The sequence below is a fragment of the Leptodactylus fuscus genome, chromosome 2 (genome assembly GCF_031893055.1).
Source record: "Leptodactylus fuscus isolate aLepFus1 chromosome 2, aLepFus1.hap2, whole genome shotgun sequence".
NCBI lineage: Eukaryota > Metazoa > Chordata > Amphibia > Anura > Leptodactylidae > Leptodactylus > Leptodactylus fuscus.
The window spans coordinates 72,307,185-72,329,756 of NC_134266.1; the positions used below are offsets into that span (position 1 = coordinate 72,307,185).

The 22,572-nt window shown below is 41.5% G+C and overlaps 1 protein-coding gene across 2 annotated transcripts in view; it reads left to right on the forward strand.

Moving 5' to 3' along the window:
• SRPX (sushi repeat containing protein X-linked) overlaps nucleotides 1-22,572 on the forward strand; it is a 74,788-nt gene that overhangs the window by 37,458 nt on the left and 14,758 nt on the right. For both annotated transcript variants that reach the window (XM_075263975.1, XM_075263976.1), the window contains 5 exons: nucleotides 7,550-7,741; nucleotides 8,022-8,198; nucleotides 16,727-16,853; nucleotides 17,433-17,554; nucleotides 18,740-18,919. In XM_075263975.1, coding sequence (XP_075120076.1) covers nucleotides 7,550-7,741; nucleotides 8,022-8,198; nucleotides 16,727-16,853; nucleotides 17,433-17,554; nucleotides 18,740-18,919 — 798 coding nt within the window. The remainder of the gene's footprint in view (nucleotides 1-7,549; nucleotides 7,742-8,021; nucleotides 8,199-16,726; nucleotides 16,854-17,432; nucleotides 17,555-18,739; nucleotides 18,920-22,572) is intronic.

The following is a 22,572-nucleotide window of genomic DNA, read 5'->3' on the forward strand; positions in this document are numbered from 1 at the left end:
ATGGGGGGGGGGGGGGGGGTCTGGCCCCTGCACCACACCTATCAGTTGTTCTCAGAAGCTGAAGCAGATGGCGTTGTTCTCTATATAGTGGTCACACTACAGTCACTGCAGAGTAGCTGTCCTACAAGTAAATGAAAGCTGATCTGAAGTAGCCTGGTCTGGCCATTACATAGAGAACAGTGCTTCTCGCTGGCCATTCTGTGACCATATGCCATACATGTGTGCTGTTCTCTCATTGTCCCCATTACTTGATTATCTTCAGTAGAGTAGGACATCCATGTGTATGGTTAACTTTCCTATATATAAATATGGCAGGGGGGTGCTAGAGAATGGGGGCTATATATTGTATGCACCCATTTTCATAAAGACATCATTCTGATGAATATCTACTGTGCTATTTATGCAAAAGAAATCTTCAGTGCTCCTGGATATGAAATTAAACCCTTGTTGTAACATAACATATCTCATTGGCAGCTGCTAACATATTTAGACTCTAGAACAAACCTGCGATACCTAATAAGCATCAATCAGAACATCATGTAAAACCAGGGGCCCAATTCTGCAAAGAACACGATGTTTCCATATCGTATCTGAACTGCCTTTAGCTACAATAATGGCTTATTAATAATTACATTGTACTTGGAACTGACCAAGATTGAAGGAAATTATTAAGTGAATAGGAAAACATCTTATATATTCCAACCAAGAAATAAGCACTTTCTGTGCCGGAACAGATAACGCATTACCTGCTGTGACATTTAGTTCTGTTCTCTGTTCCTGAAACTTCAGATTTATAAATAAAAAAACGGATTGTAGAGCAATTTCTGCTACACATGTAACCCCTGTAGACATTACCAAGAAAGCAGAATATCTCATCTACTCCTGTGGGGTATAACAAGGAGAAGCATCCTCAATGTCTTCAGTTTCGTGTAGAGACAGTGAAATAAGATAGAAGAATAGATAGATGATGGCAACGAAGGATTATGAAGATAATCTTGTTTCCCTTAGTCCTAACAGCGGCAGAATATGGGGTATTTCTGCCCCTGGGTGCTGGTAGGACAGGCGGATTTTTAATTAGCCAATTAATTAATCATGGCTTGCCCTATAAGAGGGCACAAGAACCTCCCCCCTGCATGTATATACAAGAGTAACCTAATTATACATAGGTAACATAATATATTTATAACAATGACAAAATCCTTCTGGGTGGGGAGTCTTGTGCCGCTGTTAGGACTAAGAGAAACAAGATTATCTTCATAATCCTTCGTTCCCTGTCGTTCCACAGCGGCACAATATGGGGAGTTAGCAAGTAATCCCCTAGGGTGGGTCCTCACCACCAACTGCACTTAAACCGTGACCAAAAGCAGTAGCTTCTGAAGCCCGAGTGTCCAGGTGGTAGTGGGACACGAGGGTTGCCTCCGAGGACCAAAATGCAGCAGCAAATTTGACTTAGAGACAAGGCTTTTGTCTCTGCCCAGGAGGTGGTAACCAACCTCGTGGAATGTGCCCTTGAATAAGACAACTTAATTGTCTCCCTGACCCAGCGTGAAATTGAGGCTTTGGAAGCCTTAAGCCCTTTATGTCTCCCCAAGAAGTTGATGAGGAGATTTTCCTGACTTTCTGAAGGAACGCATACGCTGGAGGTAGATCCTCAGGCATCTCATGAGGTCCAGTGTATGGAACTTTTCTTCGTCATCAGAGGAAGGAGATGGAAAAAAGCTGGTAAGGTGATCAGCTGGTTTATATTTATGGTGGAAGGAATTTTGGGTCTGAAGCCCGGAAGGAACCTAAGCGGAACTCGATCCGGAAGAGGAGGTATATGGCTTCTCCGAAGACAGAGCTTGCAGCTCACTGACCCTTTTGGCTGATGCTATAGCCAGAAGTAGTGCTGTTTTGTAGGTCAGAAACTTTAGTTCGACCTCTTCCAGCGGCTCAAAAGGCTTTGTGAGTAGTGCCAAAAGGACCGTATTAAGGTCCCACTGGTGGACAAGTGTGGTAACCACAGGTCTCAGCCCTTTCATAAAGGTACTTACTAAAGGATCTTAAGACAAACGCCTCCCCAGATAGGCGGACAGAGTGGCTACATGTACCTTTAGGGTGGCAGCAGCGAGCCCTCTGTCTAGTCCGTTCTGAAGAAAATCCAGGATCGCCCTCACTGGGGGATCGGAGGAGTCCACTTCATGTTCAAGACACCAGGCATTGAAGATTTTACCAATTCTTCTATAGTTGTTATTAGTAGGCCCAGCTCTGGCGCTTGCGAGAGTCTTCAGAACGGCTTGAGACAGTCCTCTATCCCTTTATAGGGACTGGTCAACCTCCAGGATGTCAGGTTGAGTCTCCTCAGATCCTGGCATCTCAGTTCTCCTTGGGTTACCAGGTCTGGGAGGGGGGGGGAAGCCTCCAGTATATGCCTTGACTCATCCACATGAGCTGGGCAAACCAAGCCCTTTTTGGCCAGAACGGGATTATGGCAATTCCCGAGGCTTGGTCCTGTTTTATTTTATCAATACCCCATGGTATGATTGGAATTGGAGGGAAGATATATATCAGCCTGAACCTCCATGGGATGAACAGGGCATCCACTGCCAAGGGATTGTCCTTCTGGTACAGAGAGCAGAAGGTTCCCACCTTGGCGTTGAGTTGGGTTGCCATAAGATCGACCTCTGGGAGACCCCATCTCTGGACGATCAGTTGAAATATGTCTGAACTGAGTGACCATTCACCAGATACAGTAATACCCCGACTCAACTGATCCGCTACTATGTTCAGGGAGCCCTTGATGTGAACAGCGGATAACTGGGTCAGATTCTTTCCTGTCCAGGAAAATATAAGCTTCGCCTCTCTCAGCAGGGCTGGAGATCTGGTGCCATCTTGTTTGTTCATATAGAATACAGTGGTCATGTTGTCTGAACAAACCTTCACACCTTTGCAAAGTGAAGAATAGCCAGATAGACTGCTCTAAGCTCTTTGATATTGGATGTTCCCAACTCTGGTCTCCTCCAACGACCTTGCACAGTCTTGTCTTCCAGATGGGCTCCCCATCCCAAATGGGATGCATCTATTGTCAACAGGCTCCACACAGTCGTGACCGAGGACCTTCCGTCTTTTAGGTGTATCACCATCTGAGGGAAAGACGGGTACTGGGAGAAAAAGCAAATCTTCTTGTGCAATCCCTGTGGAGAGCCATTCCAGGTTCTTCAACACTTCAGTCTGAAGGGTATGCAGATGCCATAAAGCCCAAGGGACCGCCCTGGCCGAGGATGACATCAGGCCGAGGACTCTCATGGCGGTGCAGATGGTAACTCGCCGGGTCAGAAATAGGAAGCGGGCGGCAGCCTCTATTCTCAACCTCCTTGGGCTGGAAGGAAGATCTGCATCAACTCTGGATCCGCAATAAAACCCACGAACTTCTTCCGGGTAGCTGGCACGATCTCTGATTTCTCCCAATTGACTATCCAACCTAACCTCTGTAGGAGGTTGATAGCTATCTGGAGATGATGTTGGAGGATTGCAGCAGACTGAGCTTTTATGAGCCCGTTGTTCAAGTAGGGAACGATGAATAGGCCTTGTAGTCCCACCTGTCCGGTCACACAGGACAGAAAAAAACACACAGGGGGGAGGTTCTTGTGCCCTCTTATAGGGCAAGCCATGATTAATTAATTGGCTAATTAAAAATCCGCCTGTCCTACCAGCACACAGGGGCAGAAATACCCCATATTGTGCCGCTGTGGGACGACAGGGAAATACAGTATATTAACTAATAGCTAGACAAACATAAAGAATAATGGATTTATAGAATATATGGTGAATATGATAGATAGATAGATAGATAGATAGATAGATAGATAGATAGATAGGAGATAGATAGATGATAGATAGATAGATAGATAGATAGGAGATAGATAGATAGATAGATAGATAGATAGATAGATAGATAGATAGATAGATAGGAGATAGATAGATGATAGACAGACAGATAGATAGATAGATAGATAGATAGATAGATAGATAGAATGATTGGGTATAGATATAAGCACTGTGGAAATAGAATTACTATATAACCATGGCTTATAAATCAATTTCTCTTTAAAAGTTGGTCCAGTTCAGGCTGACTTTTAGAAATGCTCTTACAAAGCCATAAAGCAGAATCTATGGCTTTTATCTGAAGCGAAATCCAAGAAAAAGATGCAACTACTGGGTATTCTTCAACTCTATGACTGTACCAAGGTAAGTGGGCACACAAAATAAATTACAGATAGTTGTATCCTTAACCGAGCCTTAGACACAGATGTGGACTTGGCCTTAGAAGTTATTAGTCTTGTTTTATATTTTCACTATTTTGACTACCTGCCAAACACATTGCATTTATTTCATGAATACCCCCCATATCCAGATGTGCAGCACAACTGATTTATTGTTTGCTTGCGGAGATGAGTCAGTTTGGCAAACACTCTAACAGCCATTGAGTCGCTTTGATCACTGGCTCGTCTCTTCATCATCAAAAGTAGCACATAAAGTAATATTTCATGATTCCCCAAGATTTAAGCTCATAAATTAGGCATCATTAAGTTTATGACTTTATGCGGTTACCAAGTCCCTGGTAATCTTTAGAAGTTACAATACAAATAAGCCGTTTATGAATGTAATTTCATTTACAATGCCGTATCACTGTATGTATCTTAAAACATACAAAGACTGAGCTCGATAGAAAACTTTTGACTTGGATCCCATACACAGCATGTGCCCCCTTTCCTGGCCTCCACACAGTATAACGCCCCATTTACACATTATTAATGTCCCAAAGTGGCCTCCAGACAGTACAATATCCTTAGTGTCCCATAGCAGCCCCTACACACCATATAATATCTCATAGCAGTCCTTTTACAGAGTATGATGTCACATAGTGGACCCTCCACACAGTATCATATCCCATTGCAGCACCTAAGGTGTTTGTTGCAAATATTGATAAAATTTTGGGTTTGGCAGAACTCAAAATTTTTGAGATACGAAACCCATGAACTATTATTATACTCTGGGGTCTTTTTAGATCCCAGAGTATAATGATTGGAAACCTCTCCTGGGCTCCATCTCTCCTGGCCTACTGCTTTCAGCCCTCTTCAATAACACTGGAGTCGCACTGGAGCCCAGGAGAGCTGAATAACCCTGGTTTTTATGTTCGCTCGCCTTTCCCAGGCCTCCAATCAATATACACTTGGGTCCGAAAAGAACCCCAACTGTAATAATAGCAGTATTTGTTGGGGTTGACCCAACAAATACTCTTGCCGCGGGCCCGCAGCCTTACTTACGGCTATCCACATCTGCTCATAGCCCCCTCCAAGGGGCCCTCTGCATCCTATATCATGTCGCTGGGATGCATGGGGTGCCCTGGGGGACAAAAGGTGAATAGGAATCGGTAAGTAAATAGGGCCTCTTACTTGCTGGGGTTACTCCAGCAGGTAATGACCTATTTAAAAAAACAACAAAAAAAAGCAGCAGGGGCCTTCTCAGCTCCCTAGGGTCAGAGTGCTATGGTTACTACGGTGGTACTTACACCACTGGTTACATTATATGCAGCAATTTCCTAAAAGGTTTACATTACCAGAGTCCCTAGCTCAATGGTGTTATAGAGCAGGGATGTTGTTTCCACAAGCTGGGGTGCAGCTGTAGTAGATGTAGCGTTTAATTACTGGGTCCTGGAACCTGAGGGGGCCCCAAAGGTCTCTCTGCCACATTAAATATACCACTATTATAAATGACCTGTTACATTTATGTATATATTTATATTTATATACACACAGTGTGAATTTGCCAGTTAGGATCGCATCTACAATAACAGTACTGCATGGAACTAGATATACAGAAAATGACATTATTCTTGGTATCTAAATCAAGGATGAGGGTGAGATGACCTTAAGCCTTAACCCCTTAACGCTAAATCACGTACCTGTACGTCAGGGAATGTGGTTAGTTCCCGCATTCCCACGTACCTGTACGTGATTGAGATTGCACGGGCTCAGAAGCAGATCGCACGGGAGGCCGGCTGTATCTGACAGCCAGGCTTCCCCTGTAGCAGCAGGGACGGTGATTGCACCGACCCCCGCTGTTTAACCCTTAAGGTGCCATGATCCATAGTGATCATGGCACCCTAGGGGTTTGGCCGGGCTATAAATCATGTTGCCGGCAGCAGGAGTCTGTGTGAGCTGTAATTTACAGCTACACGCTGCTCCTTAATCCCTCCCCCCATCGGAGCGAGCTCCGATGGGGGGAGGGTTAACCCCTTGGATGCCAGGACGAGGGGAAGCTAGTCTATGCATCTGCATAGCTAGCTTCCTCTATAGACTGCAATACACGTGTATTGCAGTCTGTAGTTAGTATAGAACCAGTGATCCTCTCTGATCGCTGGTTCTAGTGTGCTTGCAGCACAAATAAAACAATGTAAAAAAGTTTTTAAAAAAAAAAAAAAAAAAGTGTAAAACAAAAAAAAACATAGTTACATTTCTTGTAAATCTGGAAAATCGCTGTTACACTTGTAAGCCTTATAACGTCCAAAATAAAATTAAAATACAATCAAAAGATGATGCCGATATAAAGCAGAGATATGGGAGATAATATTTATTACTGTATTTGGGTGGTATAACTATCTGCCTGAAAAACAGAGAATTTCACATTTTGAAAATTGCAATTTTTTCCAAATTTCCATCAAATTTCCTATTTTTTTAATAAGTAAATACAAAAATATTGATTAGTGTTTACCACTAACATGAAGTATAATGTGTTACGAGAAAATAATCCCAAAATCACTTGTGTAAATTAAAGCGTCTCAAAATTATTGCCATTTAAAGTGACACATGTCAATTTTGAAAAAATAGGCCTGGTCCTTAACATACATTTGGGCTGTGTCCTTAAGGGGTTAATAGAGAAGTATGGTCTTGGATGTATAGTTACTATATCAGAAGTTAGAAATAATGGTGTCGATTTATAATGCGTTGTACTCCAGTTTTTTGGAACACAAGCCAAAGTCGAAATTTTTTTTCCACAAAACAGTTTTCCAAAAACAAAGCAACTTTTTACACTTATCCACTTTTGCTACTTTCCTGAAAAGTTAGCATGGCGACTGCATGCAGGTGGCCACCACATTTACAATTTATGCCAGAAATCTGATGTAGATGATTGGGGTATTGTACACCAGGAAGGAGCTGCCATACATTTTCCCCCGGTACACAGGCCAGCATGGGGTGAGCCTCATTCAGTATCACCAATCTTCATGAATCTACCCCAATGTCTTTTGGGTTTGTAGTGAAAGTTAGTATCTGTAAAGTGCCGTCCTTGTAATATGAGTTGTTGCCTGTAGTAACACCACAGTTCACTTTGATGCTACTTTATGTATATAATCCATGTGTAATGATTTTAATGTGAACTTAGTGCTGGTGTAAGTTAAAGAAAGTAGTAGGGAAATCATTTGCTACAAAGAGTGTCATGTAGACGGTGATAGTAATATATTGAGACATGTGTAAATAATACAAACACGATATTGTTGTCTTTCTGACAGATACGCCATGGTGCTCGCCTATAAAAATTAAAAATGGACATACCACATGTAGCAGTCCTTCTCGATCTTACTACAAAACTGTGAAAGGGACGAGGTGCAACATCTACTGTCAGAAAGGCTACGAACTAAGTGGCGCTTCTCAGGTTATTTGCCAGCCAGATAAGCGCTGGTCTAGCAAGTCTATATGTAAGCGTAAGTATCTTCGATTTCTTTTTCTTTTTTTAATATCGTACCTAGAATTTTATTTTATTTATTATTTCTAATAATAATTATTACATAGTAATACATAAATAGTATTATTTGGAATAAGAAACATTGTAATAGATTTTATTAACAAAAACAATGCCCCATTCCCAATGTATATGCCTCCTCTGCCCCATCACTGCTTAGGACATTGGGACAATTTCAAACCTGCCCATCCTATGTTTCCACCTTTGCTAATATGCTTTATATGACGTTTCTTTATGTATAGAGAAAAGATGTCCTCCTCTCGCCATGCCAGTAAATGGAGGTTTCAAATGCACAGATGGCGCATACTTCAACTCCAGATGTGAATATTACTGCTCGCCCGGGTACCAGCTAAAAGGGGACCGAATTGTCAGCTGCATGGACAGCAAGTCCTGGTCTGGACAGCCAGCAACTTGTGTAGGTAAGATGATCGTCATCACTTAGTTAGAGGTAAGCACGGTTTTTTGGCATCCTATAATTGGAATACCCATGATCATTAGAACAGGGACCTCAAGCCCCCCATTGCAGACATTTGAAACAAGCAGTGGTCATCCATGCACCTTTATAGTCATGATATAAAATAACTAGTCCACCATTTACAAAAGATAATACATTATTTCAGCAACATACTGTACGTTCATTTAACAAGCGTTATAATACTAGCGCTAGGTTCACACTTATGTTGTATCTCCATTATTTGGGTCCAACAATTTTCTGCAGACACTTCACCAGAGTCTCCAACAGAGAGTCCAGCACTGATGTGAACGTAGCCTGAAATGAAATACAGGAAACATTTCATTCAAATAGTCCATTGAACTAAACACAGTTTCTACTACAATGTAATAAGGCTCTGCTCATTTTCATTTCTCTGCTCCGTTAAGTGAATTGAAAATCTGAAGTTTTGATGGGGATGGAACCGTCATATAACAAACAGAAATTGACCCAAATGACTCAGCGTCAAATGTGAATGTGGCTTTAGACTAATGCACTCATGTTACGTAAGATTTGAGTGTACTTCGACCACAGAAAACATTAGACCACAAATTAGGACCAGCAGCTGAATGAATGTTTTTTTTTTTATTACACTGTCACTAATGTTTCAACAAAGACTCTTTTTCCACTTACCTTTCTATTTTCCTTCAACCTCTCCACCCAAAACTAACATTTACTTTCACATGTCTACTGAATTCTAAAACAGGCAAGAGGGGACCCCCTGAACAGAATACTGAACACATTAAAAAGCGGTGAGCAATGAAACCACACGGACCCCATAGACTATAATGGGGTCCGTGTGTTTTCCACGCGGTGTCCGCATGAGTCGTGTGGAAAGAAAAGTACATCAGGCACTACTTTTGTCTCTGCATGATTAGTGCAGACACCACACGGAAAACATGCGGGCCCCATTATAGTTTATGGGGTCCATGTGGTTTCATTGCTCACCGCTTTTTAATGCGTTCAGTATTCCATTTGAGGGGTCCCCAAGCAGACTCCCTAAACGGAGTACCGAATGCAGATGTGATACAGGCTTAATAATCCATCTAAAAGAAACTGATTCAGGTATCAGTTTGGAATCCTTTTTGTATCAAACTGTTTTTCTCCTAAAACTTTTTGCAAGTGGACGGATACCATATACAGATGTGAACCGAGCCTAAGTATGACGATGTGGGGTGGTGGGCTGAGTTAGTTGGGAAGAGCTAGTAATGGGTGGGATAGCTATAGAGACAGGGAGGGGGTGTATGCGAGAGAGACACAGGAAGGGGGTGTATGGGAGACAGAGAGACAGGAAGGGGGGAAGTGAGGTGAGAGGGGTTAGTGTGGAAGTTACATTGAAGGAAGCTGAATCTAGTAAATAAATTCAGAAGATACCAGGAACTTCCAGAGACACCCAGAAATCACTCAAAACACTGCTAAAGGTATATGGGTGTATTTATTAACTCATTAGTAGCACTAACAGACCAGTGTTATTTCCAATGTACATACTGTACTTATCAGTTTATACAAACTTGGTTTAAAGGTTAGGTATGCTTTAAAGAAAAGCATATATATGGTTCTAATATGACATAAGTTAGATGTGTTAGAGATAGTGGAGGTTTCCCACTGTGGTATGGATCTATTGTAAAGACATAGGTGGGGCATTAGTTAGGTGCGCACAAGTCCAGGTGATTCAGGCAGACACATTAAAAAAAAAAATTTATATACTGGAGTAACATACAGTAGCTGAGCAGGATATTATACATCCTCTGCTAGATAATATGGTGGTTATAGCCATAGTTTGATGCACTATATTTTATATGTTATGTATGTTCATATTTATACCCTGTTTCATTTTGGTTTTAATGAAAATATATGTTGTATATAGAATTTGGTGATTATAGAAAGTAATAGATTGGCTCTCTGTTACATGGGTGGGAATTGGTGGTTTCTTATATAAATTGCACTGGAGTAGATGTGTTTATTTGGACTTGAGAAAGGTCCCAGTTAGGGTTGAGTCGATCTTGACTTTTCAGGATCGATTTTTCATTTTTCATTCGAACCTGATCTCGATCCCAATTCTGATCCCAATGCAAGTCAATGGGATTTTTTTATTAATCGGAGATCGGATTTTAAAAGCAATCCTATTCACTATACAGCATGGAATCTAACAATTGTTAGAATCCACACTGTGTAGTGAATCACTAAAGTAGCCAGAGGATATTTTTTTAATCCTCTGGCTACTTAGTCCCCCCTGGTGTCCACTTACCTCCAGACATGGCTGGTCCGGTGCCCGGTGCCTTCCTTCTTCTTTACCTCGCTGCCGCTGCACGCTGCTCTTCTCCCTTCGCTGCCCCCTCCCTGCCAGGTTAGGAGAGTGTGGGCAGGTTAGGAGAGTGTGGGCGGGTACTGGGAGGGGAGACGTCACGTCTCCCCGCCCTGTACCTGTTCACACTCTCCTAAGCCACAAGCCCCGCCTACCTAGCGCTTTAAACACTAACCTGGGAGGCGGGGCAGCGAGGCAAGAAGAAGGAGGGCACCGGAGCAGCCATCTCTAGAGGTAAGTAGCTGCTAGAGATGTTTAGTTTAGCCTCCCATTCGAATGAATGGAGGCAGCCGGCGCACAGGGGGTTAAGGCTGGGTGCCGGCTGCTTCCATGCATTCCTATGGAACTGCAGCGGAGCCTTCACACTGAGTATACAGCGTATACTCAGTGTGAAGGCTAAGCAAAGCATTGTGGGAAAAGATCACCGATCTCAATCCCACAGAAAAAGATCGTGTTCGGAATTCCGATGGCGATCGTGAAATTTTCTCAATCGCCGATCGGAATCTGATCTTTTCCGAACACGATCGCTCAACCCCAGTCCCAGTGTGGACCATACGTGGTGTACTTTTTCCAATAAAAGGACATTTTTCCATCCATACAAGTTGCTGGCAGACCGGATTGTTTTATAATATATATACTATATATATATATATATATATATATATATATATATATATATATATATATATGAAAAATATGATTTTACTGCACGGTGGGAATAAGCCCTGACAGTCAGATCCTTTCTTCTAGTTCTGGATAATAAATATATTTCACTTGAAACCCAAAACAATTAAAATTGTTTCAGAAAGATGTGAATTTTGTGTAATCCATAAGAAGAACAAAAAGTGGATTAAAGCTGATATGTTAAGAAGAACAGTATTCTGCATGTTCACCAATAAATAAAGTAGTTTACCCCATGAAGAATTCCTCTGAACTATTACCCAATGGAAGAAAATGGCTGATTTCTTATGTTAGGTTTAATTTTTCTTTAAGGGCACTGAAAGTTCAAGAAATTTTTCGCAATATCGTCTTATATCTCTTAATGAGCTGACACGTATAGTCACGTCTGCTGTCAGTCTCCACATAATTTATAGAGCGTGGCCATAGACAGCACTTTCTATAATGTACTGGGTTAACTTATGAAAGCAAGGTCAGGAAATCTATGTGCTAGAGAAATGTCGATGGCAAACAGTGTGCAAGTTCATGTCTCGCTGTGTGTTTACTGCCATTAATGTAATCTACAGACCATTACTATAAACCCACAGTATGTGCAGCAAAGTCACTTTTTTCATTATTAATATACTGTTTCTCTAATATATATCACAGCGCTGTGCACAGACTTCTATCACTGCCATCAGTTACTATCCCTAATAAGGTTTACAGTCTGCTGATGGAAAAGACCAGGGAACAAATAAAGGAAGTTACAGTGAAGTAATCTGTAATAGGCTAGGCTCACATCTACACCAGAGTCTCTACTGCAGATTCTGCTGAAAAACAGCAGAGAGAAAATCACACTACCACTGGATTCCATCAGCAGTGTCCGTGGCTATTATCCGTACAAGATTTTAGCAACGGACACTAGCTGGTCCGTCTGAAATTTCCATTCATGTAAAAGGGAATTTATCTTGTGTCCGTTAGTGTCTGTTTGTGTCCCTTTACACCCATGCAGGACTTTTCTGTCCGTTTGATAAAATGGACAGCAAGTGTCCGTTATTCTTTAACATTGAAGTCTATGGGTAACAGACTTTGAGTCGTACAAGTGTCTAAAATGCCTGATAAATACGGAATACAGCAAGTTAAATAGTTTTTTGTACAAATTATGCCAATTTATATACCTTCTACAACTGTGAATACATTTAAGGGGGTGGGGAAAACTTACACAGGATATAGCAGCCAACAGGGAACTAGCTATAAAATGCTATTTATTATGTAGGGCCACTTAAGTGTTATGAAACTATAGTGATACACGGTACTACATTACATATTCAGCCCTCAAGAGGCGATCTCTGGAGCCATGGATGAGCATGCAGATGGGTTCATTTGCATAATTGGGTTTAGGTATATAACTTTCAGAACAAGCCGCATACATAGAGGCCAATAAATGCTGCACATCCTAAGAGCTGCATAAATGTGCATAAATGGATGTCACTATATATATATATATATATATATATATATATATATATATATATATGGATATAAATATATAATGCACTGAATATAACAATATTAATGCTGTAATGCACACAGTAATCTCACAATAATGGGATAATGTGCTGAGTGATGTCATAGTACAAACATAATACAAACCATGATGTCATAGCGCAGGCATAACAACAGTTCAATATAACGACTTAGAAAAATAAACACCTAGTGTCATCACTAGTAGATATAATGAACACATGATGTCACAGCATGGTAATAGCACAAAAAGTAATGCTGCAGAGACTGGATAATGTGTCACTCAGCAGGGATACCATGGGGTGTCATAGTAAAACTTAAAACATTTGTCATTGGTCAAGGTTTCCACTCGCTGCACCTTATGAGTGGTTGTCCCTCCAAACTCAGAGTTACTGGGCCCCATAGCAGCTGTCAGTCACCCAGGGCAGCTCTTACTATATACTCCCTATGGCAGTAGTTTAGCCCCAGCTTCAAAGGTTATAGAAATGAAACAATTAATCCAGTCATAAGGCAACACATTGTTTCATAAGATGCATAAATAAAGACGGCACGCTAGATACATATGACAATATGGTATACTGCCTGAATACCACTAGATGGTAGTATATACATTTAGTAAGACTGGACTGATTTCACATTATATCACCATAAAGCTGTGAGGTTAATAAGACACTGCACTTTGCTGGATTTCCTCAGATGACCACTATAGTGCAGACGTATGACCACTAGAGATATAGAGGTCGCCATCATGCCTGGCCTTGTGTTCCCATAGTGCACCCTAGCACAAGAGAACCGCAACGCTGGGGTGCAAGGACAGACTGAGATATAACCAGACCCAGATACCTCACAGAAGCAAAGCAGTGGTCAGCTCACCTGACAGAGTGATCTGGGCCTGTCGTGTACTGTATGGATTTTATAGGCTGTGCTTCTATATATAGATTTTATTGGTTTACTAATAAAATAATACACTTTTAATGAAGTGCTGGATCACTGCTGTGTTTGAACAGATACCTTACACTTTCTGCAACCCAACAAAAACTGACATATCTACAACAAACCACTAAGAATCCAGACATGAAGGGCATTTCAAGATGCACACAATTTGTTCTCTATACGGAATAACAAGACGTGTATGTTCCATATGGAAATACAAGTTGCACAGTGTAATTTATTCCCTATGGGAAAGAAGAAAGCAAACCATGTATACCAGAGAAATTGCCTGCCACTCACACTCCAAGTCCCACGTGATTTACTGTTTCCAGGCCTTTTGTCAGTTTTAATGAGGTACCGTCACCCCCCTGACATGTCTCTTTTATGGGGAAATGTATTCCACATCATTTAACAATTCTGCAGCAGCTTTTCTTATAACTCAGCATTGTGTTGTTCCTCTGTTATTCCCTTTAGGAATTTATAAATAAACTGAGAACGGGATGTTCACTCTTTCGAGGAAGAGAATAATAACATATAGTTGTCAATGTGTGCATACATTTCCAGGAGGAATAACAGAGGAGTGGCACAGCGCAGAGAAAAGAGTCGCCATAATTCCTATTCATGTGAAATACAAGTACAGTATTTGCTAAAACAGACAAGTCAGGAGACTTCCCTCTTCCCGACATCCGCTGTACTAGTACTAGCCTGGCGGATGCCGGGTGTTTAAACATGGCGGCCACTTGGGAGTCGGGCGGTGGTCGCCATAGTTGCTGGGTGTTTGCTGTTTTATACAGTTGACACCCGGCGCAAATGACCATGATCGGTGCCCACACCGATGACGGGCATTATCCCCTCTGACGCCTCAATCAAAGTTCACTGAAGCGCCATTTTGCCAGTGGCGTTTGAGCGCCGCCATTTTTCCAGGGATCACCGGCATCCGGAGAAAGCTCTGAGTCCGGCTTGCTATTACTATGACAGCCAGGAGCCTTGTGAAAGCTCCCCGGCCTGTCATTCAATACTTTCTATTGCAGGCTACTCTATGTGGCTTGCAATAGAACTGCTATATTTTTGCAATGCATTGCAATGCATTAGCATTGTAATGCATTGCATTAGTGATCAGACCCCCTGGGGTTTAAGACCCCTAGGGGGACTAATAAATGCCAAAATAAATGTAAAAAAATATAGAAAAAAAATAGTATTAAAAATTCAAATCACCCCCTTTCCCTAAAACACATATAAAAGTACTTAAATACTGTGAAACACCTACATGTTAGGTATCCTTGTGTCCGAAAACGCCCGCTCTACAAATCCATAAAAATATTTTTCCCATACAGTAAACGCCGTATTGGGGATAAAACAGTCAAAAGTGCCAAACTTGAATAAAAAGTGATTAAAGCCAACGCAATTCCACAAAATAATATAACTAAAAAGTACACCCGAAAAAATACGCCCTATGCCTCCCTGTACACAGAAGCATAAAAAAAGTTACGGGTGTCAGAATATGGTGACTTTTAGAAAAAAAAAAATCCCACAGGATGATTCACAGCTATAAAGTGCTGCGGGAAAAACCACGGTGGGTACGCATCACGGTTCTTCCTGCAGCGCTTTGAACAGAAAGTCTGTGGAGTTTGTCTTTGTGGACTTTCTGTTACCATTATATCTACGGGAACACTGCTGGCGTTTTCGTAAATATAATTAACATGCTGCGATTTCTAAAACCGCGCCGGTTTTGGAAATCACAGCGTGTCTGCACTGCAGTTTTTCTCACGAAGTGGGCATGGGATTCTGATAAATCCGATCCACTTTGCAGATAACGCCTGATTTTTCCTGCAGCGTTTCCGCCATTGGCATATTGCGGTGTTTCCAGCCCATGGGGCCCCGGCCTTAGGCTAAGACACCATGCAGTGAACCACTGCAAAAAACACTACAGAAAAGACTGTGGCGGAAACGCATTGCATTTTTTGGTGCAACATTTTTCACATGAAGAGAGATTTCCTCTTTTAACTTTCTGCCTCTATTACACCTATAATTGACATGCTGCAATCTTCTCAAAAACACAAGCATTTTTAAAATCGCAGCATTTCCACTTTTTTTTCTGTAATGTGTGGATGTGATTAGCCAGAATTGCAGGTTATTGCAATTACAGGTAATGTAAAACACAACGTTTTTTTTGCCGCAGTCAAAACACTACATTTTCAGAATGTGGGGCCCCATCCTTTAGGATGTAAGTAATGTACTTAGCTGGGAGGCCACAGTATAGGATGTTACAACTATAAAAATATTAGTCATTTGAGAGTCAAGTCAAACAAAAACTTTCTTGGAGATATTATTGGGATTGTTTTGTCTAGATCTGTCTAAGTCTGAGAACCCACGTTGTGGAAATACAGCTTTTTTTGTTGTAGATTTTGCTGCGGTTTTTTTGAGCCAAAGCCAGGAGTGGATTGAGCAGACAGTAAAAGTATAAAAACTTCCTTTATATTCCCCGTTCCTTTTGTAGCAATTCTTTGTTTTGGCTTAAAAACACGCAGCAAAATTTGCATCCAAAAGGCTGCGTTTTTGCAATATGGAGCCTTAGCCCAAGTCTATTTGGATTTGTGATATAAGAGGTTGACGGAAGAATTTCTATTCCTAAATATATGATTGTTTGGCCACACCAAGGAAAAAGGGATGAATTAGTAATAATATATTTTAACTCTGTGGGAACCCAGAATCAAAGATGTGTTTAATTTATTTTACAAAATAATTTTAGAATTTCTTAAGCAGTTTGTAGGATGGAAAGAGGATTTTGAGGTGCAGTAGTGGTATCATCTGAAAACACAGCTATGGTATACATCGTAATATTCATTTTGATGTTATGAAACATTGTTGGGTTTTTATAGTTTCGACCAAAGGATCTAAGATCAAAACTAAAGTGAAAGGGGAAAGAAAAAAATCCCTGCCTTGTGAAATGAGTTATCTGGAATGGCTTGAATAATATGCCATTTGTGGTTACCCGTGTTACTGTTCATAGAATATTACTTATAGCATATTTTCCTTTTTAGATTTGGAGCCTCCAAGGATTCAGTGTCCAAGTGTTAAAGAGAAAGTAGCCGAACCAAATAAACTTACTGCAAGAGTCTTCTGGGACACTCCGGAAGGACGGGACACAGCAGATGGAATCCTAACAGAGTAAGCTAGATAAATAGTATAAAAACCTAACCTCCTGTCTGCGAGAACATGAGTCTGTTTTATTGAGTAGATGCATCTGTCCTAGCGTTCTGTCATAAATATGTCTAAACACCACGTATTGACATTCTTACAATTCAATGTATTTTATAAATGGTAACAAATGTGACAAATACATACATACAAGTCTAATAACTAACTAATACACACATACACTATATATAGCAGCCAGAAGAAAAAGGATTACTGTAAACAGCTTGTTGTTAATACTGTATACCTTATATAAGGATTCTATATACTTTTCTTCTTTTACCCCTTACTGACCAATGGTGCCAATTGGAAGAATAGCATGTTAGTGAAAATCTCTTACTTTGTCCAAGATCTACACTTTACTAATTGATGTACTATTAGTATTACCATTTATAATTTTCGACGCAAACTCTCAGTATTAATCATATTTGACAAATTATTTTTTGGCCTGGCAAGAGTTTATGTCATATTTTGTGAGACTGAATAAATGTCACCAATGCCATAATGTCAGGGGGGTGATGAATGAATTAATTATATGAACTTTTTCTTCAGCGTCACATTAAAAGGATTTCCATCAGGCACTGACTTCACAGAAGGAGATCATAAAATCCAGTACACAGTATACGACAGAGCTGAGAACAAGGCATCATGTAAATTTACAGTGAAAGTCAGAGGTATGTAAACCTACAATTGATAGGGCTTCATGCAGAGAGACACATGGCACTGTATACATTTTTGTGATGATATAAACAACTTGTTTGGGGGTAATGGAGGTAAATGGAGGTACAGTATGGTCCCAGAGACTAATATGTTTGCATGGTTCAGTAAAAAGGAAAGATGTGCAAATAAGTTTGATCTTGAAGAAAAAGGGAAACTTTCTCTAGCATCACCTTTTGAAAGGTAGCTCCCTATAAAGTCAATGGTTGATTTTCAAGAAGGGATCGGTTTTCTGTATTTCATCAAGGAAAACTTATTTGCATATACTCCTCCAGAATTGCTAGAGAAGCAACCATGACCTATAAGCCATCGTACACCTGCAAAAGTGGCCTATGAAGGCAGTCTTCATAAAGAGACATAGTAGCTCTCTGGTTCCAAATGAATTGTGAAGTTCTTAAAATCGGGTTCACATCTTCTCACCTGCAACTATTTGAAATTTTCTTCTGTTTTACGTTTTTTAATAATACTGTTTATTGTATGTATTATATGACTGCACTACAGTGGTTCGAAACCGATAAGCAATATTTGTCTTCTGAGAATGTATATAAGCATTGGGGTGAACCCTACAATACTACATTAATAAAAACTATTGAAACAAAAAAATGGGCTCACAGCAGGGCATGTGATAAAATAACAAAATAACTATTACGTACCTGTCATATCCCCCACTATTCCAATGGTCCTTGTTAGCTATTCCGCACAGTCGACAAGTCAACCATATGCTGTCGCATGCCGGCCATGCTAAAATCACTGTTGAAGTCAGTGAATGGTTCCAGTGGCAATGTGCACATCGTTGGCTAGTCATCCCTGCAGGTCAGTTCATAAGTATGAGTGATCCCTGGTTTAATTTTGGGTTTTGGCGTTTATCAGCGATTTATGATCTTTATTATTTCATCATATTCCTTGCTGTTTGCCTATCTTTTACAATGCCTAGACTCCTGACAATGGCTCAGTGGTTAGCACAGGTCCTTTGTTGGTTTGGGTTGCTGGGTTCACATTCAGGCAAGTAATCTACTATGTGTAAGAAACAGAAAAAGGAACTTTTACAGACAGAAACATGAACATGGCGTTGATATGAAAAATGCTCGTCTGAAAAAGGCTTTAGAGTTAACTATTAAACTGCTGCTTGTCTCTCTACTAAGTAAGGCGCTGTGCTAAATTGAATGCTCCAGAGAATGGATATATCAAGTGTTCGGGGGCTGGAGATAACTACGGTGCAACCTGTGACTATTTTTGTATGGGCGGCTACGAATTACAAGGAAGTCCAGCCCGTGTCTGCCAGTTCAATTCCGAGTGGTCAGGATCAGAGCCAACGTGTTCATGTAAGTATCTGTTTTCGTGCGAGATTTCCCTTTTTCATATACATGGTTAAATATGGTCTAAACTGACTGGTATCAGTGCTGCTTCCATTTGCGCTCATACTTAGTTTGGGTTCTAGGAGATAAGTGAGTAATCTACAACTCATATGAAGATACTCGGTTATACACAGGACACACTTTTTAATTTTATTAATTTCTAAATATCCAGAACACAGATATGTATTCACTCTTTATGCCATACAAGGTCAGATAACACTTCTGTACTTGTCAGATAACACTTCTGTACTTGTCAGATAACACTTTTATTCTCACTCAATATGACCATGCAGTACCTAAATAGTGAAGGGTTAATAGAAAACCAGTAGGCTTTGCTGTCTTTTGAGAATCCAATCCTTCTTGGCCTCCTGTGCAATTTCCCGATTCCTCCATTCACACAGGCCCTGGTTACACATCATGTTAATATCAACTTGAGAAATTCTGAACCTTCTGCATTACATTATGTCCACGTTAAACTGTGCTTTTATATAGATCCAGTTACAGAGCTCCTCAAACCAACCAGTGCAACTCAGGATTCTCTGCTGTTGGAGCTGGAGCTGACCGTCTGGGTACGGCCCATCCGTCAGTAGAGAGCCTACAAAGCATAATGGGTGCTGAAACTAACAGCACCGTTGGCTCTGGAAAGGTCGGGGCCTAACTGTGCTGAATTAGTATGGCAGCATCCATTGAAGGATCAAAGGCTTGAAGGTGGTGAAAGATAATAATACTACCAACTTTATTTATACAGTGTAGCGCCAACATACTTTATAAGTCAGAGGACACATGAACAAACAATATTAGACATTACAATGTGACAAAAAAAGCAAACAATTGGAGTGAGGGCCCTGCTCACAAAAGCTAACAATTTATGTCTTCTTTAAAGAGGACCTTTCATCAGTTGGGGCACATGTGGTTTTATATACCACTAGAAAGCCAACAGTGCACTGAATTCAGCGCACTGTCGGCTTTCACGATCTGTGCCCCTGGTGAAGAGCTAGCGGTGCAAGTACTGTAGCTCTTCACCATCAGAAGGGCGTTTCTGACAGTCAGTCAAGAACGCTCTTCCTCACAGCAGCGCCTATAGCACTGTACTGTGAGAGTGGTGAGAAACGTTCCCTCCTTCTCCTCACAGACGAGTTGTGGCATTCCGCTTCAGAATGGGCCCAAATAAATGGGCCTAATTGGGAGGGAGTCTCACGCCAAGAACACCGTGGCTGAGTCAGCCATGGAATCCATGACAAGATAGGTCATCTCGCTTCTTTTTTCCACTACTAGCTATCGAGCGGCTCCCATTGAAGTCAATGGGAGCCGTTTTGGCAGGCGGATTTTGAGGCAGATTCAGTGTCAAAATCCGCTGCCAAAAAACTCTGTGTGCTTTAATCCTTTCCTGACATCCGCTGTACTAGTACGGCGCATGCTGGGTGTGTAACTATGGCGGCTGCCCGAGAGTTGGGCGGCCGCCATAGCTGCCGGGTGTCTACTGCTTTACGCAGTAGACAACCGGCGCTAATGTCTTCGATCGGTCCCTGGACCGATTGGAGGCATTAACTCTCCCAGCACCTCGGTCAAAGTGCCATTTTCCCAGCGGCGCGTGGGCGCCGCCATTTTCCTGGTGATCGCTGGCACTCGGAGTAAGCTTGTGAAGGCTCCCCGGCTTGTCATTACATTGCTTCTACAGCAGGCTATGCTACATAGCCTGCAATAGAAGTGCCGGTACTTTGCAATGCATTAGCATTGTAATGCATTGCATTAGTGATCAGACCCCCTGGGATTCAAGACCCCTAGGGGGTCTAATAAATGCAAAAAAAAAAAGGAAAAGTAAAAAAAAAATATGAAATATTTTAAAAAGTATTAAAAATTCAAATCACCCCCCTTTCCCTAGAACACATATAAAAGTAGTTAAATACTGTGAAACATATACATGTTAGGTATCCCTGTGTCTGAAATCGCCCGCTCTACAAAAGTATAAAAATATTTTTCCTGTACGGTATACGCAGTAGCGGGAAAAATAGTCAAAAGTGCCAAACCGCAGTTTTTTCACTGTTTTGATGCTGATAAAAATTTGAATAAAAAGTGATCAAAGCAATAACATTTCCCAAAAATGGTAGAACTAAAAAGTACACCCGACCCCGCCAAAAAAGACGTCCAATTCATCCCCGTACACGGCTGCCAGAATATGGAGACTTTTAGAAAAAAAATTTTTTAACACAGTTTTGGATTTTTTTTTAAGAGGTTAAAATGTAAATAAAACCATGTATTGGGCACATGAGGTTTGGCACATGCACAGCAAAAACCCAAGGTGGATTACTCTGTCTTCAGTGAACAACTGCACATGTAGTATGTACTATGGGGCTATGGAAAAAAAAACTGAATTTTTTTTTTTTTTTTTAAAAAGGACTGGGAATATTCTCCAAATTGTCTCCTAGTTTTGTGATACATTCTTCTTTTAGGGTTGGTCCTCCAGCTCTGGCACTTATCTCACATTCATACATAGTGATTCAGGTGATCTAATTGTCTTCAATGTTAGATTGGCCATGTCCACCAATCTTCAATAAGCACATGACCCGACTTTGAGATATCTCCCCTTCTTGACAGTAGTATTACAGAAGTATTACAGTTTTATTTAGTCCTTGTATAGAGCTGTTATATTAATTTATATAGTGCTTTATATTACTTTATAACTTGAGCTGTTATTTGCTTACTGTTACTCGGTACTATTTGTACAGTCTATGGTCAGTGGCGGATCCAGGGTTTGCGGGGCCCTGGGCAATTGACTTTGGCGGGTCCCTACGCGCAGCGCGCCGCAGCAAATTAGGCCCCGCCCACTTTTATGTTGACTCCGCCCATTCTCATTCATTTTTCATGTGATTCCACACAGTATAATCCTCCTACAGTCACCCGTAAATTATATGTCCCCCCTCCATCTCTCCCCATTTTCATATACACCTTTCATCTACCCCTAGTTTCATGTCCCCCCCTCTATCTCTGTCCCCAGTTTCATGCCATTCTCCCCCTTTATCTGCCCACAGTTTCATGTCCCCCCCCGTCTCTGCCCCAGTGTCATGCCGTTCTCCCCCCTTCATCTGCCCCAGTGTCATGCTGTTCTCCCCCCCTCTATCTGCCCCAGTGTCATGCTGTTCTCCCCCCCTCCATCTGCCCCAGTGTCATGCTGTTCTCCCCCCTTCATCTGCCCCAGTGTCATACTGTTCTCTCCCCCTCCATCTGCCCCAGCATCATACTGTTCTCACACACACTCACCTTTCCTCGTTCCCCCGCAGCTCTCTCCCTCATACACATATTGTAGGCGCGATGTGACGTCATCACATTGCGACTACAAATGCCGGAGCTCAGCGTTAAAACAGGAGCTGAGCTGTGACAGCTCCTGCTTTAAACGCCTATGTATTCAGCTCATCGGCGTTCGTAGGAGGGGACATGCTGCCCCAGGGCCGGCTCCAGGTTTTTATGGGCCCTTGGGCGACAGAGCCTCAGTAAAGGAGGTGGGGGGAGTCGAGACACTGTGCGTCGCAGATGAAGCGAGTGACGTCATGCAGGAGTGTGGCGTCACTAACGCCATACCTCCCAATTTTCAAAGAGTAGAAAGAGGGGTAAAATGTGCGGCG